Source organism: Peromyscus leucopus, chromosome 3 (genome assembly GCF_004664715.2).
Source record: "Peromyscus leucopus breed LL Stock chromosome 3, UCI_PerLeu_2.1, whole genome shotgun sequence".
In the NCBI taxonomy this organism is placed as follows: domain Eukaryota; kingdom Metazoa; phylum Chordata; class Mammalia; order Rodentia; family Cricetidae; genus Peromyscus; species Peromyscus leucopus.
The window spans coordinates 136,842,034-136,868,393 of record NC_051065.1 but is presented as its reverse complement, the minus strand read 5'-3'; the positions used below and the strand labels follow the sequence as shown (position 1 = coordinate 136,868,393).

The 26,360-nt window shown below is 46.3% G+C and overlaps 1 protein-coding gene across 1 annotated transcript in view; it reads right to left on the bottom strand.

Annotated features, from left to right (window-relative positions):
* The window catches only part of Gucy2c (guanylate cyclase 2C), a 79,665-nt gene that overhangs the window by 16,789 nt on the left and 36,516 nt on the right, over nt 1-26,360 (bottom strand). The window contains exons 12-21 of the mRNA XM_028872249.2: nt 21,476-21,581; nt 17,546-17,608; nt 16,640-16,711; nt 16,056-16,160; nt 12,927-13,013; nt 11,121-11,253; nt 9,381-9,518; nt 8,168-8,256; nt 4,890-4,981; nt 2,099-2,257 (exon numbers count right to left, since the gene is read on the bottom strand). Coding sequence (XP_028728082.1) covers nt 2,099-2,257; nt 4,890-4,981; nt 8,168-8,256; nt 9,381-9,518; nt 11,121-11,253; nt 12,927-13,013; nt 16,056-16,160; nt 16,640-16,711; nt 17,546-17,608; nt 21,476-21,581 — 1,044 coding nt within the window. The remainder of the gene's footprint in view (nt 1-2,098; nt 2,258-4,889; nt 4,982-8,167; nt 8,257-9,380; nt 9,519-11,120; nt 11,254-12,926; nt 13,014-16,055; nt 16,161-16,639; nt 16,712-17,545; nt 17,609-21,475; nt 21,582-26,360) is intronic.

Sequence of the window (26,360 nt, the reverse complement as noted above, 5' to 3'; positions counted from 1 at the left end):
AGAGGACCCAGGTCCAATTCCCAGCACCCACATAGTAGCTCACAACTGTCTGTAACTCTAGTTCCAAGGGATCTGAAACCTTCAGACCAATGCACATAATGTTAAGTAAAATAAAGTCAACCACACCATGTATAAGTTGCAACTACAGCAAAGAATGCCAAAGGAAGCCACCCAGAAAAGCCTCACTGAAGAGACAGAAGGTGCAGCTTCTCAGAGCAGGGACTACAACAGAAGCAACCACATGGACTGGGGTTTCCTTTAGGGGCCAAGTTCCCTTTCACATGGAAGAAGAGGCATGGGGGCTGACTGGGGTTGGGCACTCTCTGCTGCCGCTGGGGTCATTTTGAAGGGGGCCTGAGCAGAAATATAGAACATTAGCATCAGAACCTAGATGCTGGGAAATGCCACAGCAGCCTATGAGAACAGATCCCTCATTTTACTTTATTTCATACAAGTGTTTGCTTGCATGTATGTATATGTACTACCCATGTGCCTGGTACCTGCAGCGGCCAGAAGAGGGCACAAGATCCCTTGGGACTGGAGTTACAGATGGTTGTGAGCTACCATGTGGGTACTGGGAGCTCAGGTCGTTTGCAAGAGCAGCAGATGCTCCTAACCACTGAGCCACCTCTCCAGTTCCCAAATCCTTCCTTTTTATATAGATAAGAAAATGAAGGGCTGAAAAGGAAGTGGGAATCCAGTGATCCCATTGGACAGAGCTATTACTAGAACCAAGAGACATCAATCCTGTGCACTATGAGCCTTCTGTGACCCAGGCAGACCCTGGGTATTCAGGGAGATGGAGCAGATTTAGAGACGAGAATAACAACTGTAGAATGCCTGTAGATCTTCCAGAAACCCCATACCTATCAGCCAGGTAACCAAGGTGTTATTTTTGTCAACTGGGCATTAGTCTCCAGGCAAGGAATTCTGCATAATATAACAAGGCTATGGGGCTCAGGCAACACCTGCTTTCTTTGACACAGAGGTGGCCGTGAGAGAGTGGGGGTGTGGAAGTGGGGGCAAGGTTCTAGTATATTTTCAGAATGCTCTTCCAGCCCGTATGGAGGAGCTGACAGGCTCATGGTTCCGATTAGGCTTTTTTAGTTTCAGGGATTGAGTGGGGCATGTGGGTATGCCCACCTGTTTGTCCAGGCTAATACAGAAGAAACTCCTTTTTATTTCGAAGCCAGTCATTGGTATGGGAGGGGGTGGATCTGGGAGGGGTTGAGAGAGAGGGGTAACTCGGACAGGCCACCATTACTGTGTAGTCCAGCATGGATGTCAGTGGGTGTCACAGGCAAGTGATGGTTTCTTTCTGTGACACTGGCCTCAGTTTCCATGATTTTATAGAGCTTCTCCTTACACTGAGGGAACAGCTTGCCACACCTTAATGGGAAGAGATCATTACTTCTAAGCCATGGGCCAAACCATCATGGTGTAATTCCTTGTTCATCCTCACATTCCTCAGGAACTTACTCCAATGTCAGTGTTTGGAAAACATGAATCTATCTTGGGATTTCTGTGTCAATGTCCTGACTAAGCCATGGCTTCACACAGAAGAGGCCAACGTTGGCTCATGGATGCCTAGGTGGTGAGACAGCTGACGAGTGTTACCCATCTCCTCTCCTACTGACTTGGCGTTCCCTTGTGATTTAAAGAAGGAAAACAAAGAAACTAATGCTTAATGCTTGAAAGCCTCACAGTTCACACACCGCAGAGGCAGGCTTGAATCACCGCTTTGAGACTGAGGACAGACAGACAGACAGTGCCTTGCTTGAAGGCTGCAGGCTTAATAAGGTGTTGGAACTCACGGCCATCTGCTTAGTCCGCGATTCTCCCAAAACTTCTTGCTTTAGGAATTCAGAGTGAAATCAGAAGGGGGCTCAGCAAGACCTAAGCATCTTCAACCCCAATAATCTGCCCTCGGTCTATAAAAGGAAACCATCCTATACAGTTCCAAACAAATCCAAGGCCAGACCAAATCCAGGACAAACCAGCAGCAGTGAGAGGCAGGCATGCTGGAGGTTTCAGCGGGGAGTCAAGGAGCCCGACTGTGGAATCATGGGAAGCCACAGGAGCAGAAGACTCGTCTTACCGTGGGAGCAGCATAAAGTTAAGGCGGTCAGCCCTGTCCCTCTCTGCCTTGTACAGCTGGGTCCTTTCCTCCACCAGGTGTTCCAGGTTTCGAGAATACAGCTGTAGACGCCGGATCAAGGTGTCCATGTAAGATTCATTTTTTTGGTCATGAAAAAGGCTGCAGGTGGAAACAAAGAACTCTTACATTTCTCAGGGAAGGTTCCCGTGAGGTTCTCACAATGTTGTGTGTATTAAAGATAATGCTTACAGCGTGTGAAAGCATGGGGAGAAGGTTCCGAGATGTCACATCATCAGCAAGTTCCCACTTCTGCCCTCAGGAGAAGGCTTGCTTTGTGTGAGTGTGTGTGTGTGTGTGTGTGTGTGTGTGTGTGTGTGTGTGTGTGTGTGTATGTGTGTGTGTGTGTCTGTCTGTCTGTCTGTCTGTCTTTGTCTGTGTTCCTGTCTGTGTGTCTGTCTGTCTCCCTCCCCCACTTCTCTGTGAATGTGTGTGTGTGTGTGTGTGTGTGTGTGTGTGTGTGTGTGTGTGTATGAGTGCTATGGTATGGGTTTAGAGGTGGTCAGAGGACAACTTGGTTGTTCTGGTGATTGGACTCAGGTGGCTAGTCTTGTGTGGCAAGGGCCTCATGTTAAGCCATCTCAACAGTCCCAAGAGACAGGATTTTTTTTAATGAGCTCCCAAGGGATTCTTACTTGACTCCACCCATAGAGGTTAGTTGAGCAGAAGGGGATCAGGAGCAGGTACAAGGAATAATGAGAGATTGTTTTATTCCATAGGAATAGATTCCCCTGCCTTGACTGACTCTTCATCACCTAGGGAACTATTAAAACTTCCAATGCCAGGTTACACCTGAGACCAATTGCATCAAATGCTCTAGGGTAGAACTCAGGTGTCAATTTTCCTTAAAACTCCTCAGGAGATTTCAAATGTGCAGCCATGTTTGAGAACCATAGTCAAGGCTAAAGACTAGGGGCCCCTGTATCTCCATGAGGGTCCGTGTCATTGAAACTGCACAGCCTCCTCTGACCCCAGTGACAGGTCAGGGAAGGAGTGAAAGGCCAGAATTTAATCTGTGGTTATTTCCTGCTCTAGTCAGTGGACAGTTCTGCCAGTCAGACCATGGTCTCAATTAACTTCAGCTGCCTTCCCAGCCTCGGCTACTCAGCAGGTATCTCAATCTTCGGACCTATGATCCCTCGAGGAAGTCAGAGATGGAAGAATGGTAGAAACCGTCCAGCTCACTCCAATTTTATGAATGACGAAGTTGGTAGCCTGTGAGGGGAGGGGTTTTTCCCTCTGTCTCCCAGCAAGCCTTTACTGTGTCCTCCCGTGGAAACGTGGTCTTCTAGCTCTCATGACACTACCCTTCTCCCACCTGCACTGAGTTACCTGAAAACACATAGCACTCAGAATTTGGATAATGGGGAACCCCCCCCCCACATACACACTTTAACCTTGAATGCTGTTCTGATTCAGAAACGCAAATCTAAATTGTCTAGGTCCAAACCTGGTGATTTTGGAGATCTTTAAAACTTGCTGACCTTGGGGGCTGGAGAGATGGTTCATTAAGAACACGTTCTGGTTTTCCAGAGGACCCGAGTTCATCTCCCAGCACCCCAGTCAGGTGGCTCACAGCCTCCAGCAATCCCCGTTCAGTTCTAGGGAATCTGATGCCTTTATTGTCCTTGGGCACCTGCACACATGTGCACAAACTTACACATTCACAAATAATAAAAAATGAAAACTAGACCTTAAAAAAATTAAGAACTTGCTAATCTTAAGAATTAGCCACTTGGGCCGGGAGAGATGAGTGGGTAATTAAGAACATTGGGTGCTCACCTGGAGGACCTGGGTTCGATTCCCAGCACCCTTGTGGAAGCTCACAACTGTCTGTAACTTCAATCCCAGGGTCAGATGCCTTTTCTGACCTCTGTGGGCACTGCATACACATGACACACAGACTACAGGCAAGCAAGACACCCGTACATATAAAATAAATAAATTTTAAAAAAGAATTGCCCAGGAGCATCATAGAATCTCGGGGCCCGGGTTAGACTTACAGAGGGTCTGGAAATTATATGTTTAATTAAACTTTTCTCACACAATATATTTTGACCACGTTTTTCCCCTCTCTTAGCTCCTCTCAGCCCTCCCCACTTGCCCATGCACCCCAACTTTTATGTTCTCTTGGAATCTTAATTTTTTTAAACATTTAAAACTCCTCAGGAGATTTCAAATGTGCAAATGTGCAGTCATTTCAAATGTGCACACATGCGCGCGCGCATATGTGTGTGTGTGTGTGTGTGTGTGAGAGAGAGAGAGAGAGAGAGAGAGAGAGAGACAGAGACAGAGACAGAGACAGAGAGAGAGAGAGACAGAGAGAAACTGTGCCCCTGAACATAATTGCCCAGGAAAGCCAGAAACATTCTGTCCCTTGGAGAGGGGAGTTAAACACATTGTGAGCCTCCTGGTGTGGGTTATTGAAATCAAACTTGGGTCCTCTGCAAGAACAGCACATGTTCTTAACTGCTGAGCCATCTTTCTAGTCCCTGGAAACTGTTTTTAATAAAAAAAATTATAATTATGATTTATTTTGTCCTTGAGTGTTTAACTTTATGAGTATGTCCTTGAGAAATGGCCTTTTTATCTCTGAACATTTGAATTTTATGTGAATTCAAATGAGAATTTTATTGGCATAAGCATAAGCATTTTCATTCCTTGGTGCCACTAAATGTCAACTATCATTAAGGAATCGAAAATAGGGGAAGAAAAGTAAAAGTGTCAGCAGTACCCAAATATCTTGGCTAGCGTGCTCTCGATTTTCTTGAAATCTGGCCTCTTTTCGGGATCCTCCTCCCAGCAGTTTTTGACGAGTAGATAGACCTGCAAAGAAGAGCGGGCAGCTTAGCTTGGGGATGCTAAACTCCAGGAGAGAGTCTCACTCTGTTCTCCTCCACGACGGGCGCGACCAAGGCAGGGGATATCCCACAAGGATTGCCACGAGGACCTGTCTGTGGTTCTCTCCTTTTCATGGTGTGGACCCCGCCACCTACACTACCACACCCAGCCAGGTTCGCCGGTGCAGTTCATTGAAACGCAGTGACAGTTTGGAAAAGGCTGGGTTTATGGGAGGGATTAAATGCTTTATGAGAACACATGGTGTTTAGGTGTCGGGGAGGGTAATCAAATAATAAGGCTCTGGCTGGCGAGACACCTTAACAGGTTAAGGTCACACACACACACACACCAGAGGTAAACGTAATAAACAAAAACTAATGTGTCTCAATGACACATGAGACAAGTGGGTGTCCATAAGGACAAAGCTTGAGGGTTCGCTCATCTCAACTGCAGCGAGGAGTCACTCCCCTGAGGACCACACAAAAGACTTCCTGTGTTCAGGCTTTACCCCGATTGTGAGCACATACGTACGCTTTGAATTTTGCACGGGCGAAAGGCGATGTGTATGTTTAATTTCCCTCACAGCAGTGGTGCACAGCTGTGGTGGTGAAGTGTACAGAGAAAGGGGGGCGGAGAGGAGGGGCCGACAGAGGGGAGGCCTGTGGGACCATCACCTCACCTGCCACGATATTTGTGACTTGATCCAACAGGGAGGCGACAGTCATTTATTAACTAAAGTTTGCTCTTCACTTTGGTTAAAAGCGGGCTGAGAAATGGTTCAGTACATACTTCCTCTCCTTGGCAAATGGCTGCTGGGAGGGAACTAAGGCCACAACTGCCTCTGTCTGCTTACCTAGCCTCTGGGTGATGCCCCTGCCTCAGCACGGCCACACACCTCTGGGGAGCAAAACAGAGAGAGCCATGGGGACTGCCGAGGGGTGGGCTTCCGACTTCTTTCCTGCTGAGACCAGGTCCTGGCCTGAGACCTTTGCCTGGTTTCCAGTTGCAGAACCATTCGGCTGCAGAACTGAACTGAGGATGCTGCTTTGGTGGCCGAGGCTTTAGTCATCTGTGCACACCACCAGCCCTCTTTATTCTCCCACATTTTAGATCCAACTAACTACGGGCTGGGACTATTCATGGGAAAACTAAGTCCGTGCTGAACACATACAATATCATATAATATAACTGTGATTTGTCATGGGATTTATTGTATGTTGTTGTGGGATCATGAGTAGTGCAGAGGTTGTTTAAAGTGTAGGTTATCTGCACACGCCACACCATCTGATGGTACAGGGGCTCTAGCATGCAACATTTGGGAGGTCGCAGGATCCTGGAATCCACCTCTTCTTCTTACTGGGAATGGCGGGAAGACTCTGCTGGTGAGTGGGGAGGAATCTGGGAAACAGGGAAGGGCAGTGATGGGAATAGTGGTGGGCACTTGTATCTCAGTGGCTCTGAATCCCTGAATCCGGGCTACAGTGTCCCCTCCCTGACTCCCTCTCTTGTGTTCTCACCCTCTCTTTCCTTCCTACCCTCTGTTCCTTCCTTTCATTTTCCCCTCCCCTTCCCTCCCCTCTCCTTAATTTTATAGTGGGCCTCACTATATAACCCACACTAGCCTCAAACTCAAAATCCTCCTGCCCCCAGACTCCTCAGTGCTGGGATTATAGGTATAAGTCACCATGCCTGGCTTTTAAAAGTCTTCTTGAAGGCTTGTTTAAATGTTTCTCTCTGTTTTTTAAGTGAAGCATACTACTTTTTTTATTTTTGAGTTTCATTTGTTTGTTTTGATTTGGTTTTATTTTGAGACCAAGTCTTATGTAGCTCAGGTTGGCCTCTAACTCACTATGTAGCTGAGGATAACCTTGAACTCTTGATTGTCCTGCCTCTACCCCTCCAGGGCAGGGATTACAGGCATGTGCCACCACACCCAGCTTAGTAATTTTTAAAGTAGAATTAGAACAAAATACTCTCAAATTCTTTTAGCTTATAAAATACTAGTCCTGACTATTAAATCAGTTGTATCTGAGTATTAACTCCTCATCTGCACGCGTGAGAGTTTGTTGTTAATGTTTGAGACACGCTCTCATGCACCCAGTCTCCAATGCCTGCTCTTCCTCCCTCTGCCTTCCGAGTGTTGGGACTGCAGACATGTACACCCATACCTGGCTCATAGTTCTTTTTAAATCAATAGAGGTATTTATAAGTCTCATGCACATGTCACATACACATGTGGACTGTGATGTGTACTTTAACCACCAGCTCTTTCCTGGGGGGGGGGAGAGGAACGGGGCTTGGGGGAGGGGTAAGAACAACTGTCGCAGATCTTTGCGTCCTAATCCCTGTGTCCTATGAATGCCACCAAAGTGTAGCCCTTCCTTGTCTGGGAGGGACAATTTCCATTCCCATCAAATAACTTCAAGTGTAGAGAGTAGTCCTGTACAGACTTATCATTAGATATAATCTCTAAGTCATAATAACTAATGATAATGTAAAACAATTATAATGACAAGATCTGCCAGCATCACTGCTCATGTACTTGAGGGCCAATATTAAGTAACAGTGCTGAACTCATGGTTCAGCACCTCTACAGTGAACTTATAACTTAGATGCCCCCTGAGTGGCTAACGGGAGGGGTGCATATAGAGTGGACTTGTTAGAGGAATGACTTATGTCTCAATAGACAGAGCAAAATGGCATGAACTCCGATCATGCCACACAACGTAAAGTTTATAAATGGTTTACTCTGGAATTTTCCACTTAGTAATTTTGGACCTCAGTGGTTTCTGGTAACTGAAACCACAAAGAAAAGACTACCAACAGAGGGGACTGTTTGACCTTTTCAAATGGGATTAACTGAAAAACCTTGAGACTGGGCAGTTGCACTGGGTTCCCTGGGTGGGTCCAGATGGAGTGACGCCCGTTCTAATTGGAGGACGAGATGAGAAGAAGCAAGACAGGAGAGGTACGAGGATGTGACAGGGGGCTATGACCCAAGGGAAGCCACCAGGAGCTTGTGAAGGAGGAAAGGGCCACCTCCAAAGAACCTGGAGGCTGTGTGGAGCTTCTAAAACTCCACAGGGACACATTTTTGCTCTTTTGCCCACAGACTCTGCGGTAGACCTTTACAGGTAGACAGGCTACTGAATACCAGGAATATCGACTCACCTCTAGCTCCTTTTCATCTGTAGTTTCCAGGAACAGATCTGGGCGGAAAGGCCTTATCCCGTCTGAGTTTTCCACTCTGAAAATCTTCTCTGATTGGATGAGAATAATTCCATTACAAGAAGACCCGCAGCGAGGACTGCTGAGCACATCTGAACTGGTTCGCCCCTGGATGACTCTTTAGCTGACAGGAGTGTGACAGAGCCTCTACAGATGTGAGTGAAGTCGGGGAGTCTTCCCCCACTTACGACCCGGGAGCGGTGTACAAGTAGGCAGCTATCACGTGAACACCTCAGATTCTATTACTGCTTCACCAAGCTCTCTCTCTCCCACACTCTTCCCTGGCTGCCAGATCCCTCAGTCATCTGATGTCCAAGACAACCATGAGTTAGTTCACAGCACATGGTCAGAAAGTGAAGACTGGAGGAACAAATGAAGTGCTCTCCTTCAGTGAGAACGTGACAGAACACTAAGCCACGATTCCCAGGAGAATGCAGCCCAGGTGTGCTCTCTCCCCAGCATGAGCTAGGACTACCCTCCCTGATCAGGAGGAGAGCCGGGAGGGCAGGAAGCATTCTTTTGTTGTTAGCCTTTTGAGACAGGGTCTCATGCAGGCCAGGCTGGCTTTAGAGTGCTTAGGAACCCCTGATTCTGCTGCCTCCGTGTGGTGGTTTGAAAGAAAATGGCCTCCAAAGGGAGCTGTATTATTAGGAGGCGTGGCCTTGTTGGAGGAAGTGTGTCACTGTGTGGGTGGGCTCTGAGGTCTCTCATGCTCAAGCTTCTCTCCCTGTGACTGTCAGCCGTCAGCTTCCTGTTGCCTGAAAGATGTAGGACTCTCAGCACACCTCCATGCTCCCCATCATGACGCTAGTTGACTGAACCTCTGAAACTGTAAGCAAGCCACCCCAGTTAAATGTTTTCTTTACAAGAGTTACTGTGGTCAAGGTGTCTCTTCACAGCAATAGAAAACTCTAAGACACTCCACTTCCCAAGTGCTAGGATCGCAGGTGTGGGCCACCACAGCTAGCCAGTAAAGGAAGATCCTTTAACGCCGATGTGTGATATACGGAATAATGGCACCTGGCTGAGCCCTCTGACACCAGGGCTTTGCAATCCTCTTAGAATGTGCAACTCCGAGAAGGAGTCATTCCTTTAGCAGAGGAGAGGCCTGGGGTCTTCTGGCTCTGTGCCAGCCTATGAAAGAAGTCTGACTCACCATTCTGGTCCCGACAGCTCAGCGTGTAGAAAGTTTCCTTGCGAAGGATGATCTCCTGGGCGATGATCCCGAAGCTGTACACATCCCCTTTCTGAGAGATGCTGGCTTGGCGCAGGTGCTCAGGAGCGGTCCACAGGTCTGTGGGGAGACAGCGACAAAGTTGGAGGGAGGGGGTTTCACATAGGCTGAACGTTCAGGTAACAGGCATCCATGATCAGCAGATCCAGCTTAGCAATGCTAAGGAGGATGGGATATGTCTTATCTGATTAAAAGCTCTGGTTCTTTGCTTAATGAATTAACTTGGCACCCCAGCAAGACAATCATCTGACCTCCAAGACAATCATGAGTTAGCACACAGCACATGCTCAGAAAGTGAAGACTGGAGGAACAAATGAAGTGCTCTCCTTCAGTGAGAACATGACAGAACGCTAAGCCACGATTCCCAGGAGAATGCAGCCCAGGTGCTCTCTCTCCCCAGCATGAGCTAGTCCAGCTAGGAAGAACGTATAAGGGCGTAGGAGGATGGTCCAGTAGGCAAAGCTCCAGTGTAAACACAAGGACCTGAGTTCAGATACCCCAGAACCTGTGTGAACAGTGGATGGGTGTGGTGACCGCCTGCCATGCCAGTGTTCAGAATCGGAGACAGGATTCCCCAGGGCAAGCTGGCCAGTCAGAATGGCCTTATCGACAAGCTCTGGGTTTAGTTGTGAGACTGCCTTGCTAAATAAAGTGGAGAAGGCTCCTGCCATAGCCTCAGCCTTCTGCTGAGCACACACATGTATGTGCACACACAAAAATGGAAATATTTAGTCCAATATCATGTTAAACTTCACAGGATTGTGAAAATAGAGGCAGAATTATAATTTTTCTTCTATTTAGGAGAATGAAACCCAAAAGACTGTTACACAGAATTGGAAAAAAGACCTTCACTTTTGGAGCTAGGAAGTGTGTTGAAACGAGGTCTAGATTTCTGAGGCCGCTTAGCTCTGACTTATAGTAAAGAATGGAGGAGAAATGCTTGTATGACTTCCCTCATCCAACCCATGAGTCTTCATGTTCCTTTCCTGGACCCTCCCCACAATACTGAGAACGACCAATGAGGCTCTACTTCACATATTATATGTATATATATGTATATGTATCCTGTCACCACAGACAAGTGAGTGGTAATGTCCACATGGGAACTGGCCTCTGTACTCTATCTTCTTGTGAAAATCTCCAGCCTGTAACCTCACTCCCGTCTCCTACAAAGGACAAGTTCAGTGAGATGGTTCTACTGTTCTTCCCATCCTAGCTTCCACAGGTCTGTAAGTTCCTCAAGCTTCTTCACTTATCTCAGGAGACACAGCTGAATACCGTTTAACTCAAAGAGCATTTGTTGAGGGGCTGGAGAGATGGCTCAGTGGTTAAGAGCATTTTCTGGTCTTACAAGGAACCTGACTTCAGTTCCCAGTGTCCACATGGCAGCTCACAGCCTTCTGTAACTCCAGGTCCAGGGAATCTGATGCCGTCTTCTGGTCTCTGTGTGCACATGGTGCACGGTCATTCACACAAGCAAAACACCCACACCCATAAAACTTTTTTAAAAAATACATTTTTTAAATCTTTCATTGACTGACAGGCGGTGCTGGAGAGTGAGTCAGAATGTTGCCTGCTTCATTGCCATGTTTTGAATATTCTACACAAGTTAAGTAGAAATTTCAAAAAAGAAAAAAAAATGCTAGTAAGAGAGACACAGACCTTTTTTTGGAGGTAGGATGGAATTGCACCCAAAATCTGTGATCTTCACCACCATTCGGCTGTCCACCACGCAGTTGGTGGATTTCAGACGCCCGTGGACTTCAATCTTACTGGAGTGCAGATACGACATGCCCTGAGGTTTTCCAGATGGTGGGAAAACAAAGAAACATCACTTGCTTTGGCTGAATGACCATTTGAAAGAAAGACGTGACATTTTGAATCTATTTCTCTGTACATGTTGCCATGCTATCCAATTTTAAATTCGGTGCTGTGGACTTTGCTTTAACGGTATTGTGAAAACCCTACTGCTTGCCTACACGCTGTGAGGTATAGTTCCATAACAAAAATAAAAAGAAAGTTGAATGTAAACTCCAGTTGAGTAGCTGCATGCTATACAAGGCAAACGGCTTTGTGATTATGCATGTGTGTGGTTGGGACACGTGGGTGGGTGGGTGGGTAAGAAGGTCAGAGGTCAGCCTCTGGCTGTGTTACTCAGTGTGTGGGATGTTCTGTATGTCCTGTGGGAGCCTGTTCTTGGGTTCCTCGTGGCTTTACCCAGCAGGTCCACATAGAGGATGATTAGGACCACGGGCCTGAGTACAGGTGTCTCAGATGGTCTGCACTTGGCTGTGCTGTGGGATGGTCTGTATGTCAAATTGCTCTGATTGGTCAATAAATAAAACACTGGCCCGTGGCTAGGCAGGAAGTGTAGGCGGGACTAACAGAGGAGAAAAGAAAGAACAGGAAGGCATAAGGAGTCACTGCCAGCCACCGCCAGGACAAGCAGCATGTAAAGATGCCTGTAAGCTACGTGGCAAGGTATAGATTTGTGGAAATGGATTAATTTAAGCTATAAGAACAGTAAGAAGCCTGCCATGGCCATACAGTTTGTAAGCAATATAAGTCTCTGTGTTTACTTGGTTGGGTCTGAGCGGCTGTGGGACTGGCTGGTGACAGAGATTTGTCCTGACTGTGGGCAAGGCAGGAGAACTCTAGCTACAACTCAGGTTCCATCCACCTTGTTATTTTTTCTTAATTTGTGTTTTATTATTGTTGTGTGTTTGAAGCATGCATGTGGGCACATGTACGCCACAGCACACATGAGGAGGTCAGAGAACAACTTTCAGGAGTTGGTCTCTCTTTCCGCTGCAGATTTGGGGGATTGTACTCATATTGTCAGGCTTGTGTGACAAGTGAGTCAGCCACTGAGCCATCTGGAAAGCCCCCACCTCTTGTTTTGAGACAGTCTTTCACTGGAACCAGAGCTTGCCAATTAGGCCAGGCTGATTGGTCAGTGAGCCCTGGGGAACCTGTTTATCTCCTCCTCCCCAGTTCTAGAATCAGATGTGTGCCACCATATCTGATCATTTTTACAGGGTTCTGAGAACTGGATTCAGTTCTCCCTGTCTGGCTGACAAGCTCTTTACCTTCTGAGCCATCTCATCAGGTTTTATTGTTTACATGTTCTTACTTCCTGCTTATGTGAACTGTGATCAAGTACATGTCTCTAGCTCTCTGCTGCCTTGACCTAAAAATACTGATAAGACAACCTTACATTCATGAAGGAAATGACTAGACTCAATTATTTCCTAAAATCTAGCAGATTTGGAAATTATTTCATAGGGTATTTTATTTCTGACAAATCTGTGAGAATGTGTGAGCGCACACATTATTTCATCAAGTCCCACGTATGACACATCTACCTACCACTGTTGTAGTTTATGGACGAAACCAGCATGGATGATGCCCACAGCTTGTTAGACGACTTTATTTTCACGAATGTGTTTGTGTACATATGTCTCTTACCTTAGCAACATCATATAAGACAGAGATCTTAAACTCCCAATCCATGAATGTGCCATCAGGGTAGGAAATCGTATCATTTAAAACTTCCTGAATAGGAGAGAAAACACAAACACACACACACAATGAAAAGATGAACCACTGCAGGGAAAGACAGATGGAGAGATCATGAGTCAAATCAGCCAATCATGAGGCTGTTGAGTCAGGAAAAAAACGGGGTTGCCACCACCATCATTTATCATCACATGCCATCACAGGTTGTCGGACAGAGCTACAGGCTGAGGAGTATGTTTGACATTTTCATTGTGTGACTGTCATGCGGTGTTCTCACATAAACCTAGAGCCTAGGACCTTCAAAGGCCAGGCCACGGGGCACAACACCTGTATATCGCTGACATGCTCTGGTGTAGAGTGGTGTTCTCTCCCACGCTCTGACGCCGACACAGACACCCACATACACAGAGTCTCTCTCTCTCTCTCTCTCTCTCTCTCTCTCTCTCTCTCTCTCTCTCTCCCCCCCTCTCTCCCTCTCCCCCCCCCCCCTCTCCACAATCTTGCTCCCAGGGTCATGAGGAACAAAATGACACAGAATAGATCAAGTGCCATCAAAATGACTCAGGAGTCTTTTTTTTTTTTTTTTTTTTTTTTTTTTTTTTTTTTTTTTTTTTTTTTTTTTTTTTTTTTTTTTTGGTTTTTCGAGACAGGGTTTCTCTGTGTAGCTTTGCGCCTTTCCTGGAGCTCACTTGGTAGCCCAGGCTGGCCTCGAACTCACAGAGATCCGCCTGGCTCTGCCTCCCGCGTGCTGGGATTAAAGGCGTGCGCCACCACCGCCCGGCGACTCAGGAGTCTTAAACAAGAGAATTTCTACCAGTTTGAGATCAATCTGAACTATGTAGTGAGACCCTCTCTCAAGTAAGAGAAAAGAGAGGAAGGAAAAGAAAGATGAGATGTATTGTGTTGCTGGCTAATACAGCATGCTGCTCTTCAGTAAGTTTTTTTTTTTTTTAAATAAATGGAAGTATGTTCTAAAATAACACTACAGCATAGTAACCTAAAATAACAATAAAGCATATAGTACAGTAAATACATGAACCAGAACCATAGCCACTGATTGTCATTATCAACCATGTACTGTACGTAGGAGGTGGAGGCAGGAGGACCAGAATATCAAGGGCAGCCTGGGCTATGTGAGACTCTGTCTCACAATCTCCAAATAAACAGAACAGGCATTGATTGGGTGATTTTCAGCATCGGGTAGGAGAGAAAGATACGCAGACTCTGCCTGGAGGCTGGCCTTGGGAAGTCTGCCCAAAAAGCATCTGCCCTGCCTGCTCCATCTCATGAAGACTGGATGAATGGATTCGTTTTGTATGTTTTTAGACACTTTGTTTTTGAGGCAGGGTCTCCCTTGGTAGTCCACAAGGCCTGAAGTGCCCTGTATCTGGCACACAGCATGTAGGCAGAACTCCTATGCCGCCTTGAAGTTGAGCTTCTCCCCTCATTTGCCTCCTGAGAGCTGGGATTACAGGTGTGTGCCACCACACCTGGCTGGACCAGTGTTTCTAAGCAGGGAATTGCTCCTGGGAATTCCTTCATTAGGCTCTAGTCTCTACTCTCTATGCTAATTACTTCAATTGACTTAATTGCTCTGAGTTTTCTTTAAGTAGCTAGGATCTCTGTCCTTAAGAGAGCTCTTGCATTTCCTAGGAATTGGAGGAGCTGGGCTTTGAACTAATCTAACATTAAGGTGGTTCCTATACGGGTTTAGTTAAACTAGCAGGCAACTGTTTTCGGTATGACCTGGAACAGAACGCTCTTGTTTCAGGAAACAGCCTGACTGGAGTCTTGGTTTAACTTGGGTGTGGCATCAGCGATTTCTCAGGAGCTTCTAGAGTTATTAGTCATTTCAGATGAGGCTGTGGGGCAAGAAGGAAGCCAGCCGTAAGCAGCCAGAATCTGCAGGAACTTTCTCCCCTTGGCCCAGCACTTGCCCGTCCTAGCCTGTTCTCATGGGCCAACGTGCACTCCTTGGTGGGACTCTGCTTCAAATACAAAAAGGAAATGTATCTTTCATAAAGTATGAACAGAATTTACAAAATATGAGAAGGTAGAACAGAAAGTCGCCATTGGATGCGTCACCTGACCTATTATTCTGGGACTTCTTTAATTCTTTAATGTATAGTCACATAAAGCACACGCCCCTGCCAGAGTCAGTTCATGTCTGCTTGGCATAAACATAGTTCCCTTTGCTCTCAAAGTGTCCTGATGAATTACGTGGCCACCTTGCCCAAAGGTGTCTGAAGGCCCAGAGCATGCACCCAGCCATTCTGCAGAGTCGGGATCCAATGCTTTAGCCCCTTGGCTCTGGATCCCGGCCTGTTCTTGCTTTCCTCTAGTTCCGTTTCTGACATCTGCTCCATGCAGGTCAACTGTGTCTGCCCTTCAGAGTGCTCAGTGGCCTGAGGGTCCCAGCTTAGTGCTAGGTTCTGGAAACCTGACTCAGCCCTATCCTACTTTTTCAGCTCTGGACCTCTCATCCAGAATACTGGAGCCCACCTGGCCCTGCTGAGTCCTCTTCCACTCCTCCCGAGAGAGAGAGGGACTTAGACCTCGACGGAGCAGAAGCAGGGCTTAGGACAGGTCATCCGATGCTAGCTGAGCGCCTGTCCCTTGTGCGTTCAACCCCAAAGCAAGTGAAGTACCATAAAGTGTGTGTCTCATCCGATGCTAGCTGAGCGCCTGTCCCTTGTGCGTTCAACCCCAAAGCAAGTGAAGTACCATAAAGTGTGTGTCTCAAAGCAGTCACTTGTCCCCTCTGCTTGCGTTCCTATGTCTGGTCTGCTTTTCTGAATATCTTTGGCTTGCCTGTGATGATATCATAGGACTGAGTGATGCAATCCAATCACTACTCCTGACAACCCTCTGACGTCATTTCATTGAGTGCGATTTTTCATTTGTTTTGCGTGTATGAGCACCACATGTGTGTGGGGCCCACAGAGACCAGAAGGGGGCGTTAGATCCCCTGGAACCGGAGTTACAGGTGCACATGGAGCCATCTCCAGCACGTCTTTTTTTTTTTCTTTTTCATTTAGTGGACCACTTAGGCTATAGGAAGTGACCATGGTTCCTTACCCGAAGGGACCCTCTCTCACAGTATTCGATCACCCCAAAGATCCTGGTGTCCAGCTTCACAGTGCCGTAGAACTTGGTCAGGTTGTAGTAGTCGGACTGTAGCAACTAAGAGATCAGGTGAATCAGCTATTTACAGAGCAAAGCTGAGGGGGTGGGGAGTGGGGGATAGGAGGTGGGGTGTGGGGGGAGTGGGGTGTGCCAGGCAGCGAACAAGCAACCCGGCAGGTTACAAAGCAAAGCAGCAGGGGGCAGGTGGGGGCGGGGTGCTACCATGGAGATTAATGTGCCAGTGAAATGTGCTTCTTTGAAGTCTTTGGCAAGAAGACTCAACATAATAACTGAATGCCAGCATCTTCTCCTTCCCACACACATCACATCTTACTCAACCACACTGGATAAAAATTCTAAGAACCTTTAAATAATACCAGGGCTGTGTTGTAGGCAACATGAAGCCTCACTCTCCAGCATCCCTTGGTGGATGGTCAACAAGAAGCCAGGTCACCCTTGCCTTTGCCTGGGGACTCTCTCTCATCAGGGGACCTCAGTGTTTGGGGGAATGGGGTGAGGCCTAACAGGGCGCATACCTTGTTGAGTTCGATCTTCTGCTTCTCCGTGAAGTTGCCATCACTGTGCTTGAGGTCTTTCAGAATCACTTTCTGCAGAGATCAGTTGTGGAAAGAGGGGGATTGCTGTGGCCCGAGTCTTTCGTGGACAATCTCCAACCAGTCGAGCCACAGGACAGCAGAGTGTGGTGCAATTCATTATATGCATAACGTAGAAGTTTGCTTGAGGGCCCCGTTGTATCGGAAACTTTCTGGAGCACTCACAGTGTTTGACTAAGGCTTCTATCTCTGGTGCCTAGTAACTGGGATAGAGTAGGCTGGAGTTTAAACATTTCATGAGGAATGACCAGGGGGAATGGAAGGGAGGAAGGAAGGAAGAAGGGAAGAGGGAGGAAGGAAGGAGGAAATGAGGAAAGTGGGAAGGAAGGAGAAAAGAAAGGAAAGACAAGGGAAGAAGAACGGAGCCCCTCCCTGACAGGGGGTTCTTGAAACCCATGTATAAGGGCTTCCCTGAGTGACCTGAATCTCACGTTTCCTGTCCTCTACTTCCCACAAGAATGTTTCCTTTGCTCGTCCACGTCCCCAGAGCGCCTTCCATGTGAAACTCTTGCAGCGACCTGGGAGCCTCTGCCGACCTTGTACTGCCAAGGTCAGAGGCCAGGACAACTGTGTGTCAGAACACCCAGCACGTCCCTGGACAGGATCAGGGCAGTGAGGCCTAGTCTAACTACTGGCAGGGTTCAGGGAGCAGGGGTGGGGTGTGGTGGGGTAGGGGAACTCACCCCTACTAACTGAAAGGGTTTAGAATGGGGGAGGGGGGCGGCGATGACGACTGTCCTGACTGACTGACAGGCTTCAGGACGGTGGGGTGCTACACTCACGGAAAGGGTTCGGGACAATGGGTGCAGGGCGGGGCACCACACCAACCTTTTTGTCGTATTTGCACTGTCGCAGTCTCTGGATTGTATCCCTTCTCCTGTCATCGTCGATCTGGCAGAGAAAAGACCAATTGGTCCAGAACGTCAGTCTCCCTTCACTGCCAAAGGCTAAGAGGCTCTCTGGGTGTGTCTGCGAGGGCTCCACAGCTGCCCCTGATGTGCATCTTGGGTGCACCCTTCTGCTTCCTCTGCTTCCTGACGCCTACCCTTCCCCAGGGGTCCACCACGCCATTCTCTGGGCTTCCCCCTCCCTCCCTCTCATGGTCTTACTGGTACCAAGAATTCTCTTTGCTTCCTATGCTTTGCTTCCTCTCATTCTCCCCCTGTTGGAAACCCTGGCCTGTGCCATCTCCAGGCAGATGCTCTTGGAGAAGGATGCTACAAAAGCTCACTGCATTCAGAGTTGCAATTTTATGCCTAAAGGCACCAGCAGAGATGCCAGCGGGGTGTCAGGACCTGGTGTCCATCAATCCTGGGTTTGGCTTAGAATTGCCAGATCAGCTGGTTTCTCAAAAAAAGCCCGAGATGTGGATTTTTATATGATATGCTGTGATTTTATATGTTGGCAATTGATTTAAAAAATGTCAACACAGAAACAACACATAGATGAACATATGTATACCACTGCAGGTTAGATGTGGCTCCTGCCTTTCCTGCCACTGACTTCTGGTTTAAACACAGGAAAAAAGTTAAGACTTGTATATCTTTCAATTTGCATATCATAAAAACTCGGGGTGCTGTGCTGGCTAGTGCTAGATTAACTTGACACCTGAGAGGAGAGGACCCTAGTTGAGAAAACGAACTGGCTGTAGGTAGGCCTGTAGTACATTTTCTTAATTAGTGATTGATGGGGGAGGATCCAGCCCCTTGTGGGTCGGGCTATTCCTGGACTGTGGTCCTGGGTTCTGTAAGTCTTGTGGGCTGCAAGAATATATCATAGAGATTCAGCTGTGTATTAAAGCTATACCTTGACCAGACCAAGGGTCTGTCATGAGGCAAGCCATTTATTATGAATATTTGGTGATACCCAGCCTTTAATATTTCAGCTGTCTTCTGCTATGAAATTCTGTATGTCCAGACTAATTGGTAAACAGTTCAGCTCCCCAGACCTGCTGAACTAAGTTACTAACTGCCCTGCTGAGTTTAGGAGACAATCTGGTGGAAGACTCACAGCTTTGTTTCTTGTGCTAATGAAGCTCAGGCCCTCCCCCTCACCAGGAGGAGGCCTAGTGGTTCTCCAGAGCAATTGACTGAGAACAAAAGAGGATTTTTACATATCAAGGTGGGAAGTAAAACAATATTCCAGAAGAAGCAGAGAACCACGTGCAGTGCCCACGGAAAGAAAGGGAGGGCATTTTCTGTAGAAACGGAAAGAACAGCATTGTCAGAAGAGAAGACAACAGAGATTTTGTAGAGGGTAAGCAGATCTCGGGTAGAGTTTTCTGAGTGCTAAGAGTAGAGAGTAGCAGAGATGGAGAAAGAGGACACAGAGGATGAAGATGAGGCTGGAAGCATAGGAGTTTAGTCATTAGCAGGACTATGAGCTGGGGAACTGAACGGAACTGTAGTTATGGAGACAGGATTTCATCTCAGAGAAATAAAGTAGACAGATAAAGAGCTTGGTATGTCTAGAATTATTCCTGCCTTGAGTGCCTGGTGGAGCTATAACTGAATTGATGGAATTTTGTCTTAGAGGAATAAAGTTAACAGACATAAGAACATAGTGTACGTAGATTTTTTTTCCCTCAGATATCCCACACCAGACGTAGCTAAACCCCGGGACCCCTGGGTACTTCCATATATAAGGAAGCAGGCTGAGCAAGCCACAGAGAGCAAGCCAATAAACAGAACTCCTCCATGGCTTCTGCATCAGTTCCTGCCTCCAGGTTCCTGCCCTGTGTGAGTTCTTGTGTTGACTTCCTTCAAAGATGAACAGTGATGTGGAAGCATAGACAAATGAATCCTTTTCTCCCAAGTTGCTTTGGTCACGATGTTTCATCACAGCAATAGAAACCTGGACTAAGACAGAAATTGGTACCAGGAGTAAGGTGTCGCTGTGACAGACCTGACTGTGTTGTTTGGGGAGGGTTGTGGAAGGACTTTGGGTCTTTGGACCAGAAAAGCCACTGAGTGTTCAAACCTTGGTGAGCTGTTCTGCAGGCACTTGGGAGATAAGAATGTTGAGAGAAATTCAGATGAAGGATGCCTGGCTTGTGGAATTCCAGAGGAAAGTCTGAGAGTCACCATCAGGGCCATTTACTATTTAGAGTTAATCTACGGTTCTGGCTAGCTGGCACTGAAGAGTCAGCTGTGATTAACAAGATACCAGAACCACTGAAGTAAAACCTTTGCTCTACTGGACAACTGGTCCGCCGAAGTTGAGAGATTAGCAGTGATAAAGAAGAACCAGCATCACTGAGGTAAAATCTTCTGGGAAGTGCTTCCTCAGAGTCAGCACACAGAAGCTGTGTTCTAGAGGGGAGCAAGGTCGTGCCTTGTGCTGGCAGCCAAACTTGGTGGTGTGAGAGTCACCCAGGTGGTACTGGTGTTGAAGGCGTGAGGGGTCATGGAAAGCAGCTGAGGCTCGGTACTGTGTGGTAGGCTGGAGTCTCTGAAGAGGCCCAGGGGAGGCTACTGGGAAAAGTGCAGCCCAGGTGCAGCAAAAGGCCCCAGCATTTTGGAGATGCCAGGACCATGGGATGACCGCCAAGGACGGCAGCAGAGGTGGAGTGAGACAACCTGAGCTTAGAAGACAAGCTGTGTGTACTGCAGAGGATGGAGCCAGAGAAGAGGCCCAAGCTCCTTGGAGGAGCCCAGAAGACTCCGAGTAAATCTGGACATCGAGTTATTTACACTGTTGAAGTGTGGTTTTGCTTTATTCAGATTGTGACTGTGTTCTTCCCTCTTGAAGTGAGAAAGTATTTAATTATTCTTGATTTTACAGGAGCCCACAGTAGAGAGACTTTAAACTTAAAAAAAAAAAAGGGAGGGATTTTGTAATTTTATAGATACCACGTTTTAAAGGAGACTGGATATTTTTAAAAGGACAACTTTTAAAGTGTTTAAAATTTTAAGTTTATAAAATATTCTATATTATAATGTTGATATTAATGTGTGACCTTGGGGATGAACAAGAAAAAAAAGATTATGGCTTAATAACGATATGTTTGTGTGTCAAGTTGGCAAGGGACCAATTATGCTACCTGGTTTGATGTCAACTTGACACAAGCCATAGTCCTTTGAGAGGAGGGAGCCTCAGTTGAGGAAACGCCTCCATTTTCCTTTTGCCTACATTGCTAGCTGAATGGTAAAGAAGGCAGAGCTTAGGATTCCTCTGAACAGGGTCCCTGGACACCATGTCTCTTTGCAAGTCTCATGTTTCCTTTTGTGTTTGGAGAGTGGGGGTGGGGAGCTATCATGTCCTACAAAGACAACTTGAGATTATGAGGTTAAAGTCGCCTCCTGGAAAGGCTGGCTCCTTCTGTGCATGTGCATTTTCCAACTGCAGGCAGGACTGTAGGACATTTTCTTAATTAATGATTGACAGGAAGGCCAGCCCATTATGGGTGGAGCCACCACTGGGCTGTCTCTCCACATCCTCTATAGCACACACAGCTTGTCTTCTAAGGTTGGGCTGGCTCATTCCACCTGATTTCTTATAGAACCCAGGACCACAGCCCATTGGTGGCTCCACCCATAATGGGCTGGCCTTCCCCTGTCATGCAGCAAGCAAGCTGCTAATTTCACAGCCAGAAGTGGTCCAGAAACCACGGGCAAAATAATCCTTCCTCCTTTAAGCTGCAAAGGTCTAAATCTTGGATTCCCAAATGAACTAAAGTGTCCATGCTTGGTACATTTGCTATCATGCTACCAAAGTCCTGTCAGATACTCATCAACATGTAAAGCACACCTGACTTACCTTCAGGCTGATATGGTTGGTCTCATTGGTCTCCAGAGGAAAGATATTTTCAGGAGGAATGTGGGACCATTTTTTCTGTCGAAGTTCATTATCTCTTCTGTATTTTCTGTAAAAGGAATAGAACCATCAGGAGGTGTTTATGAGCATCTATCTTAGTTAGGGTTTCTATTGCTGTGAAGAGACAACCATGACCACAACAACATTTAATTGGGTGGCTTACAGTTCAGAGGTTTAGTCCATTATCATCATGGTGGAACATGGCAGCATGCAGGCAGGCATGGTTCTGGAGAAGGAGCTGAGAAGTCTACATTTTGATCCAAAGTCAACAGGAAGTGGACTTCAGACATTAGGCGTGGCTTGAGCATATATGAGACCTCAAAGCCTGCCTCCACAGTGACACACTTCCTCCAACAAGGTCATACCTACTCTAACAAAGCCACACCTCCTAATATACCACTCCCTATGAGCTTATGGGGGCAATTACATTCAAACCACCACAAAATCCATTCCGTTTGGCTCCTAGACACTAGGAAGAACTTAGGACCTTGACCCTGCAGTCCTCAGGCCAGCAGACACTGAGGTGTGGCTTCATGTTCTTCCAACTGCTAAGTGGACTATTTTGGGCTTTTCTCTATTTTACTTTCCCAAGCTCTTCACTAAGACAGTAATTCTATAACAAAAGATCTGAACTGATGGTGAAAAGAATGAAAGACAATAAAAGCAAAACCAGAAACAAAACCCTGACAACCTTGAGTGGCAGAAAAAGGTAAAATTGAAGCCACCGTTGATTCCACTCTACTCCTAAATAATCCAGCTCCTGTTTCATGCCTTACCCTTAAAACAAGAAGTTTAAGCCATGCCAAGGGGATCACATCTGGAACTCAGCATTTGGGAGGTAGAGGCAAGAAGATCAGGAGCTCAAGATCATCTTCAGCTACATAGCAATTTCAAGGCCAGTTTGAGCTAAATGAGGTCCAATTTCAACATTTATCCCAACATACAAAAATAGTTTTGTGGTATTGTATTCCCCCAAATATTGTGCATGCTAATAAACTTATCTGGGGTCAGAGACAGAACAGCCACAATATTAAACATAAAGGATAGGCAGTGGTAGCACACGCCTTTAATCCTAACATTCCAGAGGCAGGAATCCATGTGTTCAAGGATGCAGACAGGCATGGTGACTCATCACACCTTTAATCCCAGAAAGCAAGCCTTTAATCCTAGGGAGTGGTGGTAGAAAGCAGAAAGGTAAATAAGGGGTGAGGACCAGAAACAAACAGCATTTGGCTGGTTAAGCTTTCAGGCTTCTAGCAGCAGTTCAGCTGAGAGCCATTGGGATGAGGACACAGAAGCATCCAGTCTGAGGAAACAAGACCAGCTGAGAAGTTGGCCAGGTGAGGTTAGTTGTGGTTTGTTCTGTCTCTCTGATCTTCCAGAATTTACCCCAATACCTGGTCCGGGTTTGATCTTATTAATAAGAACTTTTTAAGATTCATGCTACATAGTTTTCTAATTCCTTCCTTCAGGCACTACACATGATACCTTCTTGGGTTACAGTGGAGGAACACACTTTCAACTTCACTGATACCATGAAATTTTTTTCCAAAGTGATGTGCCAATCTCCCAACTTGAGAACTCTCCTTTCCAATGTTCTTGATATTGTTAAATATTTTTAAACATTTTTTTTTTTTGGTTTTTTGAGACAGGGTTTCTTTGTGTAGCTTTGCGCCTTTCCTGGAACTCACTTGGTAGACCAGGCTGGCCTCGAACTCACAGAGATCCGCCTGCCTCTGCCTCCCGAGTGCTGGGATTAAAGGCGTGCGCCACCACCGCCCGGCCCTTTTTTTTTTTTTTTTTTTTTTTTTATATTTTTAAACATTTATGATGTGTGTGAAATGGTGGTTTATTGTTGCTTACTTTTGTGTTTGTTTGATGTCATTGAAGAGGATATTTCCAAATATTCACCAACTATGTTATAGAATACATAGCATCAAAGAGTTGTATGGAGTTGTTTGGGATTTTCTCAGTTTCATTATTGTATCATTTTCTTTTATTACCTTACATGAATTTTAATCTCTTTCTGTGTGTATGTCTATGGATTAGTATGTGTATGTATGTATTTCAATTGGAGTGTGTGTGCATGTATATGTGTGTATTTGTATGTGGACTGGTGTGTCTCTATGTCTGTGTAGATTGATGTGTGTGCCTGTGTGTGTGTGTGTGTGTGTGTGTGTGTGCATGTGTGTATATATATGTGTGTGTTTATGGATTAGTGGGGGTTAGGGTGGGTATATGAGAGCATGTGAGCTTGTGTGTGTCTCTGGGGATTGGGGTGTGTGTGTGTTGGTGTGTTTCATTTGTACACCACAGACTGCCGGTGGGATAAGAGGACCACCTTGGCTTCTGACCCTCACCTTTCACCCATTTGAGGCAGGAGCTCTGCTCTGCACTCCAGGTCAGATGGCCTGTGAGTACACTCTTCTGTCTCCCTTCCCATCTCTCTGTAACAATGCTGGGATTACAGATGCACACACTGTCTCTGGTTTTACATGATGTCTTAGGATTTCTATTGCTGTGAAAAGACACCATGACCATGGCAACTCTTATAAAGGAAAACATTTAATTGGGGTGGTGGCTTATAATTTCTGAGGTTCAGTCCATTATCATCATGGTAGGGAGCATGGTGGTGTGCAGGCAGACATGGTGCTGGCTACATCTTGATCAGGAGGCAACAGGAAGTGGTTTGAGACACTGGGCAGTATTTTGAGTGTATAGGAGACCTCAAAGCCACCTGCACAGTGACACAATTCCTCCAACAAGACCACACCTACTCCAACAAGACCACACATCCTAATACTGCCATTCCCTTTGAGCTTATGTGGGCCAATTACATTCAAACTGCCACATTCCACTCCCTGGCCCCCATAAGCTAGTAACAATATTATAAAGCAAAATGTGTTTAGTCCAACTTCAAAAGTCCCCATAATCTCATAGAACAATCTCAAACTTATTTAAAAGTCCAAAGTTCAAATTCTCTTCTGAGATTCATGTAATCTCTTAACTGTAAAATGTAAAATCAAAATAAAAAAGCAGATCACATACTTCCAACATATAATGGCACAGGATATACATCACCATTCCAAAACACAAGGAAGGGAGCACAGTGAGGAAATACCGGAGCAAAGCAAGCCTGAAAACTCCAAACTCTGCTTCTCCACGTCTGATGTCAACGTGCTCTTCAGATGTCCCACTCCATTCAGCTTTGTTGACTGCAGCACACTTCTTTCTCTTGGGCTGGTTCCACTTCCTGTTAGCAGCTCTCCTTGGCAGGTATCCCATGGCTCTGACATCTCTAACATCTTGGGGTCTCCAAGAAGTTGAGGATTCAACTTCACAGCTTCACGAAATGGCCTCTCTAGGCCTCCCCATTCAGGGACACCCCTGACATATGCCTGGCCTCAGCGGCTTTCCTCAGGTGCAGAGGTAAATTCCATAACCCATTTCTTCAATCCTTAATTCTAAAGCCAGAACCAGGTGGCTGAAGCTGCCAAGTTTTGCTGCTTTCTGAGGCTGGAGCATGGCCCCCTCGTTCAATTACATCTCCATCAGCTTTCTGTTTTTGAAGGTTTCCTTCATTGTCTAAGCTTGGCTGTCCTTGAACTTGCTCTTTAAACCAGGTCAGCTTCAAACTCAGAGATCCATCAGCCTCTGCCTTCGCCTTCCCCGTGCTGGGATGAAAGGTGTGCACCACCACACCCAGCTCTAAGCTTTTCTTTAATTCCCTTCCACAAGATGGAAACTCAGCTGTTTGGGATCTTGCCCTGAGGTCACCACTCCCTTTATTCCATTTCTTAATCTGTTTTTCTCCTTGAACACAGGACTTGAGTCCATTCCACTTTTTGGAGTTCCTTAAATTTTACATTTTTGTAATTTACCCTCCTCAGCTTGTTCCTTTTCATTATAAATCTTCATTAGAGTTACCACCATACAACAGGATCTATACTAGGCTGTCCTGAGATTTCTTCTGCCAAGGGAGTTCATCCAAAACTCTTCATTTTAGCCTCTGGCACACTTTTTGGACAAGGGCTAAAAGCAGCCACATTTTTCACCAAAATACCACCAGACCCGTCTCTAGGCCACACACTAACATTCTTCTCCTCTGAAACCTCTTGACCCCACAGTTCATCATCACGGTCAGCACCACTGTCTTCCATGCTCCTACTAGTACGGCCCATTAAGCAGCACTTAAAGCATTCCACTGCTTTCCTAACCCAAAGTCCATATTACTCCAAACAAACACATGGTCTGGCCAACCACAGCAATACCCCAGTCCCTGGTACCAACTTCTGTCTTAGTTAGGGTATCTATTGCTGTGAAAAGACACCATGACCATGGCAACTCTTATAAAGGAAAACATTTAATTGAGGTGGTGTTTTACAGTTCAGAGTTTAGTTCATTATCATCATGGTAGAGAGCACAGTGGTATGCAGGCAGACATGGTGCTGGCTACATCTTGACCAGAAGGCAACAGGAAGTGGTTTGAGACACTGGGCAGTATTCTGAGTGTATAGGAGACCTCAAGGCCACCTCCACAGTGACATACTTCCTCCAACAAGACCACACCTACTCCAACAAGGCCACACCTCCTAATACTGCCATTCCATTTGAGCTTATGGGGGCCAGTTACATTCAAACTACCACCCCTGGGTTTTGGGAATTTGATCTCAGGTCCTCATACTTGCTCAACTACATTTGCCCACTGAGCCATCTCCCAGCCCCTTGAATTTATTTATGTGTTATGAAAAAAAACAAATCCTATTTGTGTATTTGTGAAATTAGCAAATACTCTCCTCTATACCACTGCCTCTTTAATGTTGTATGC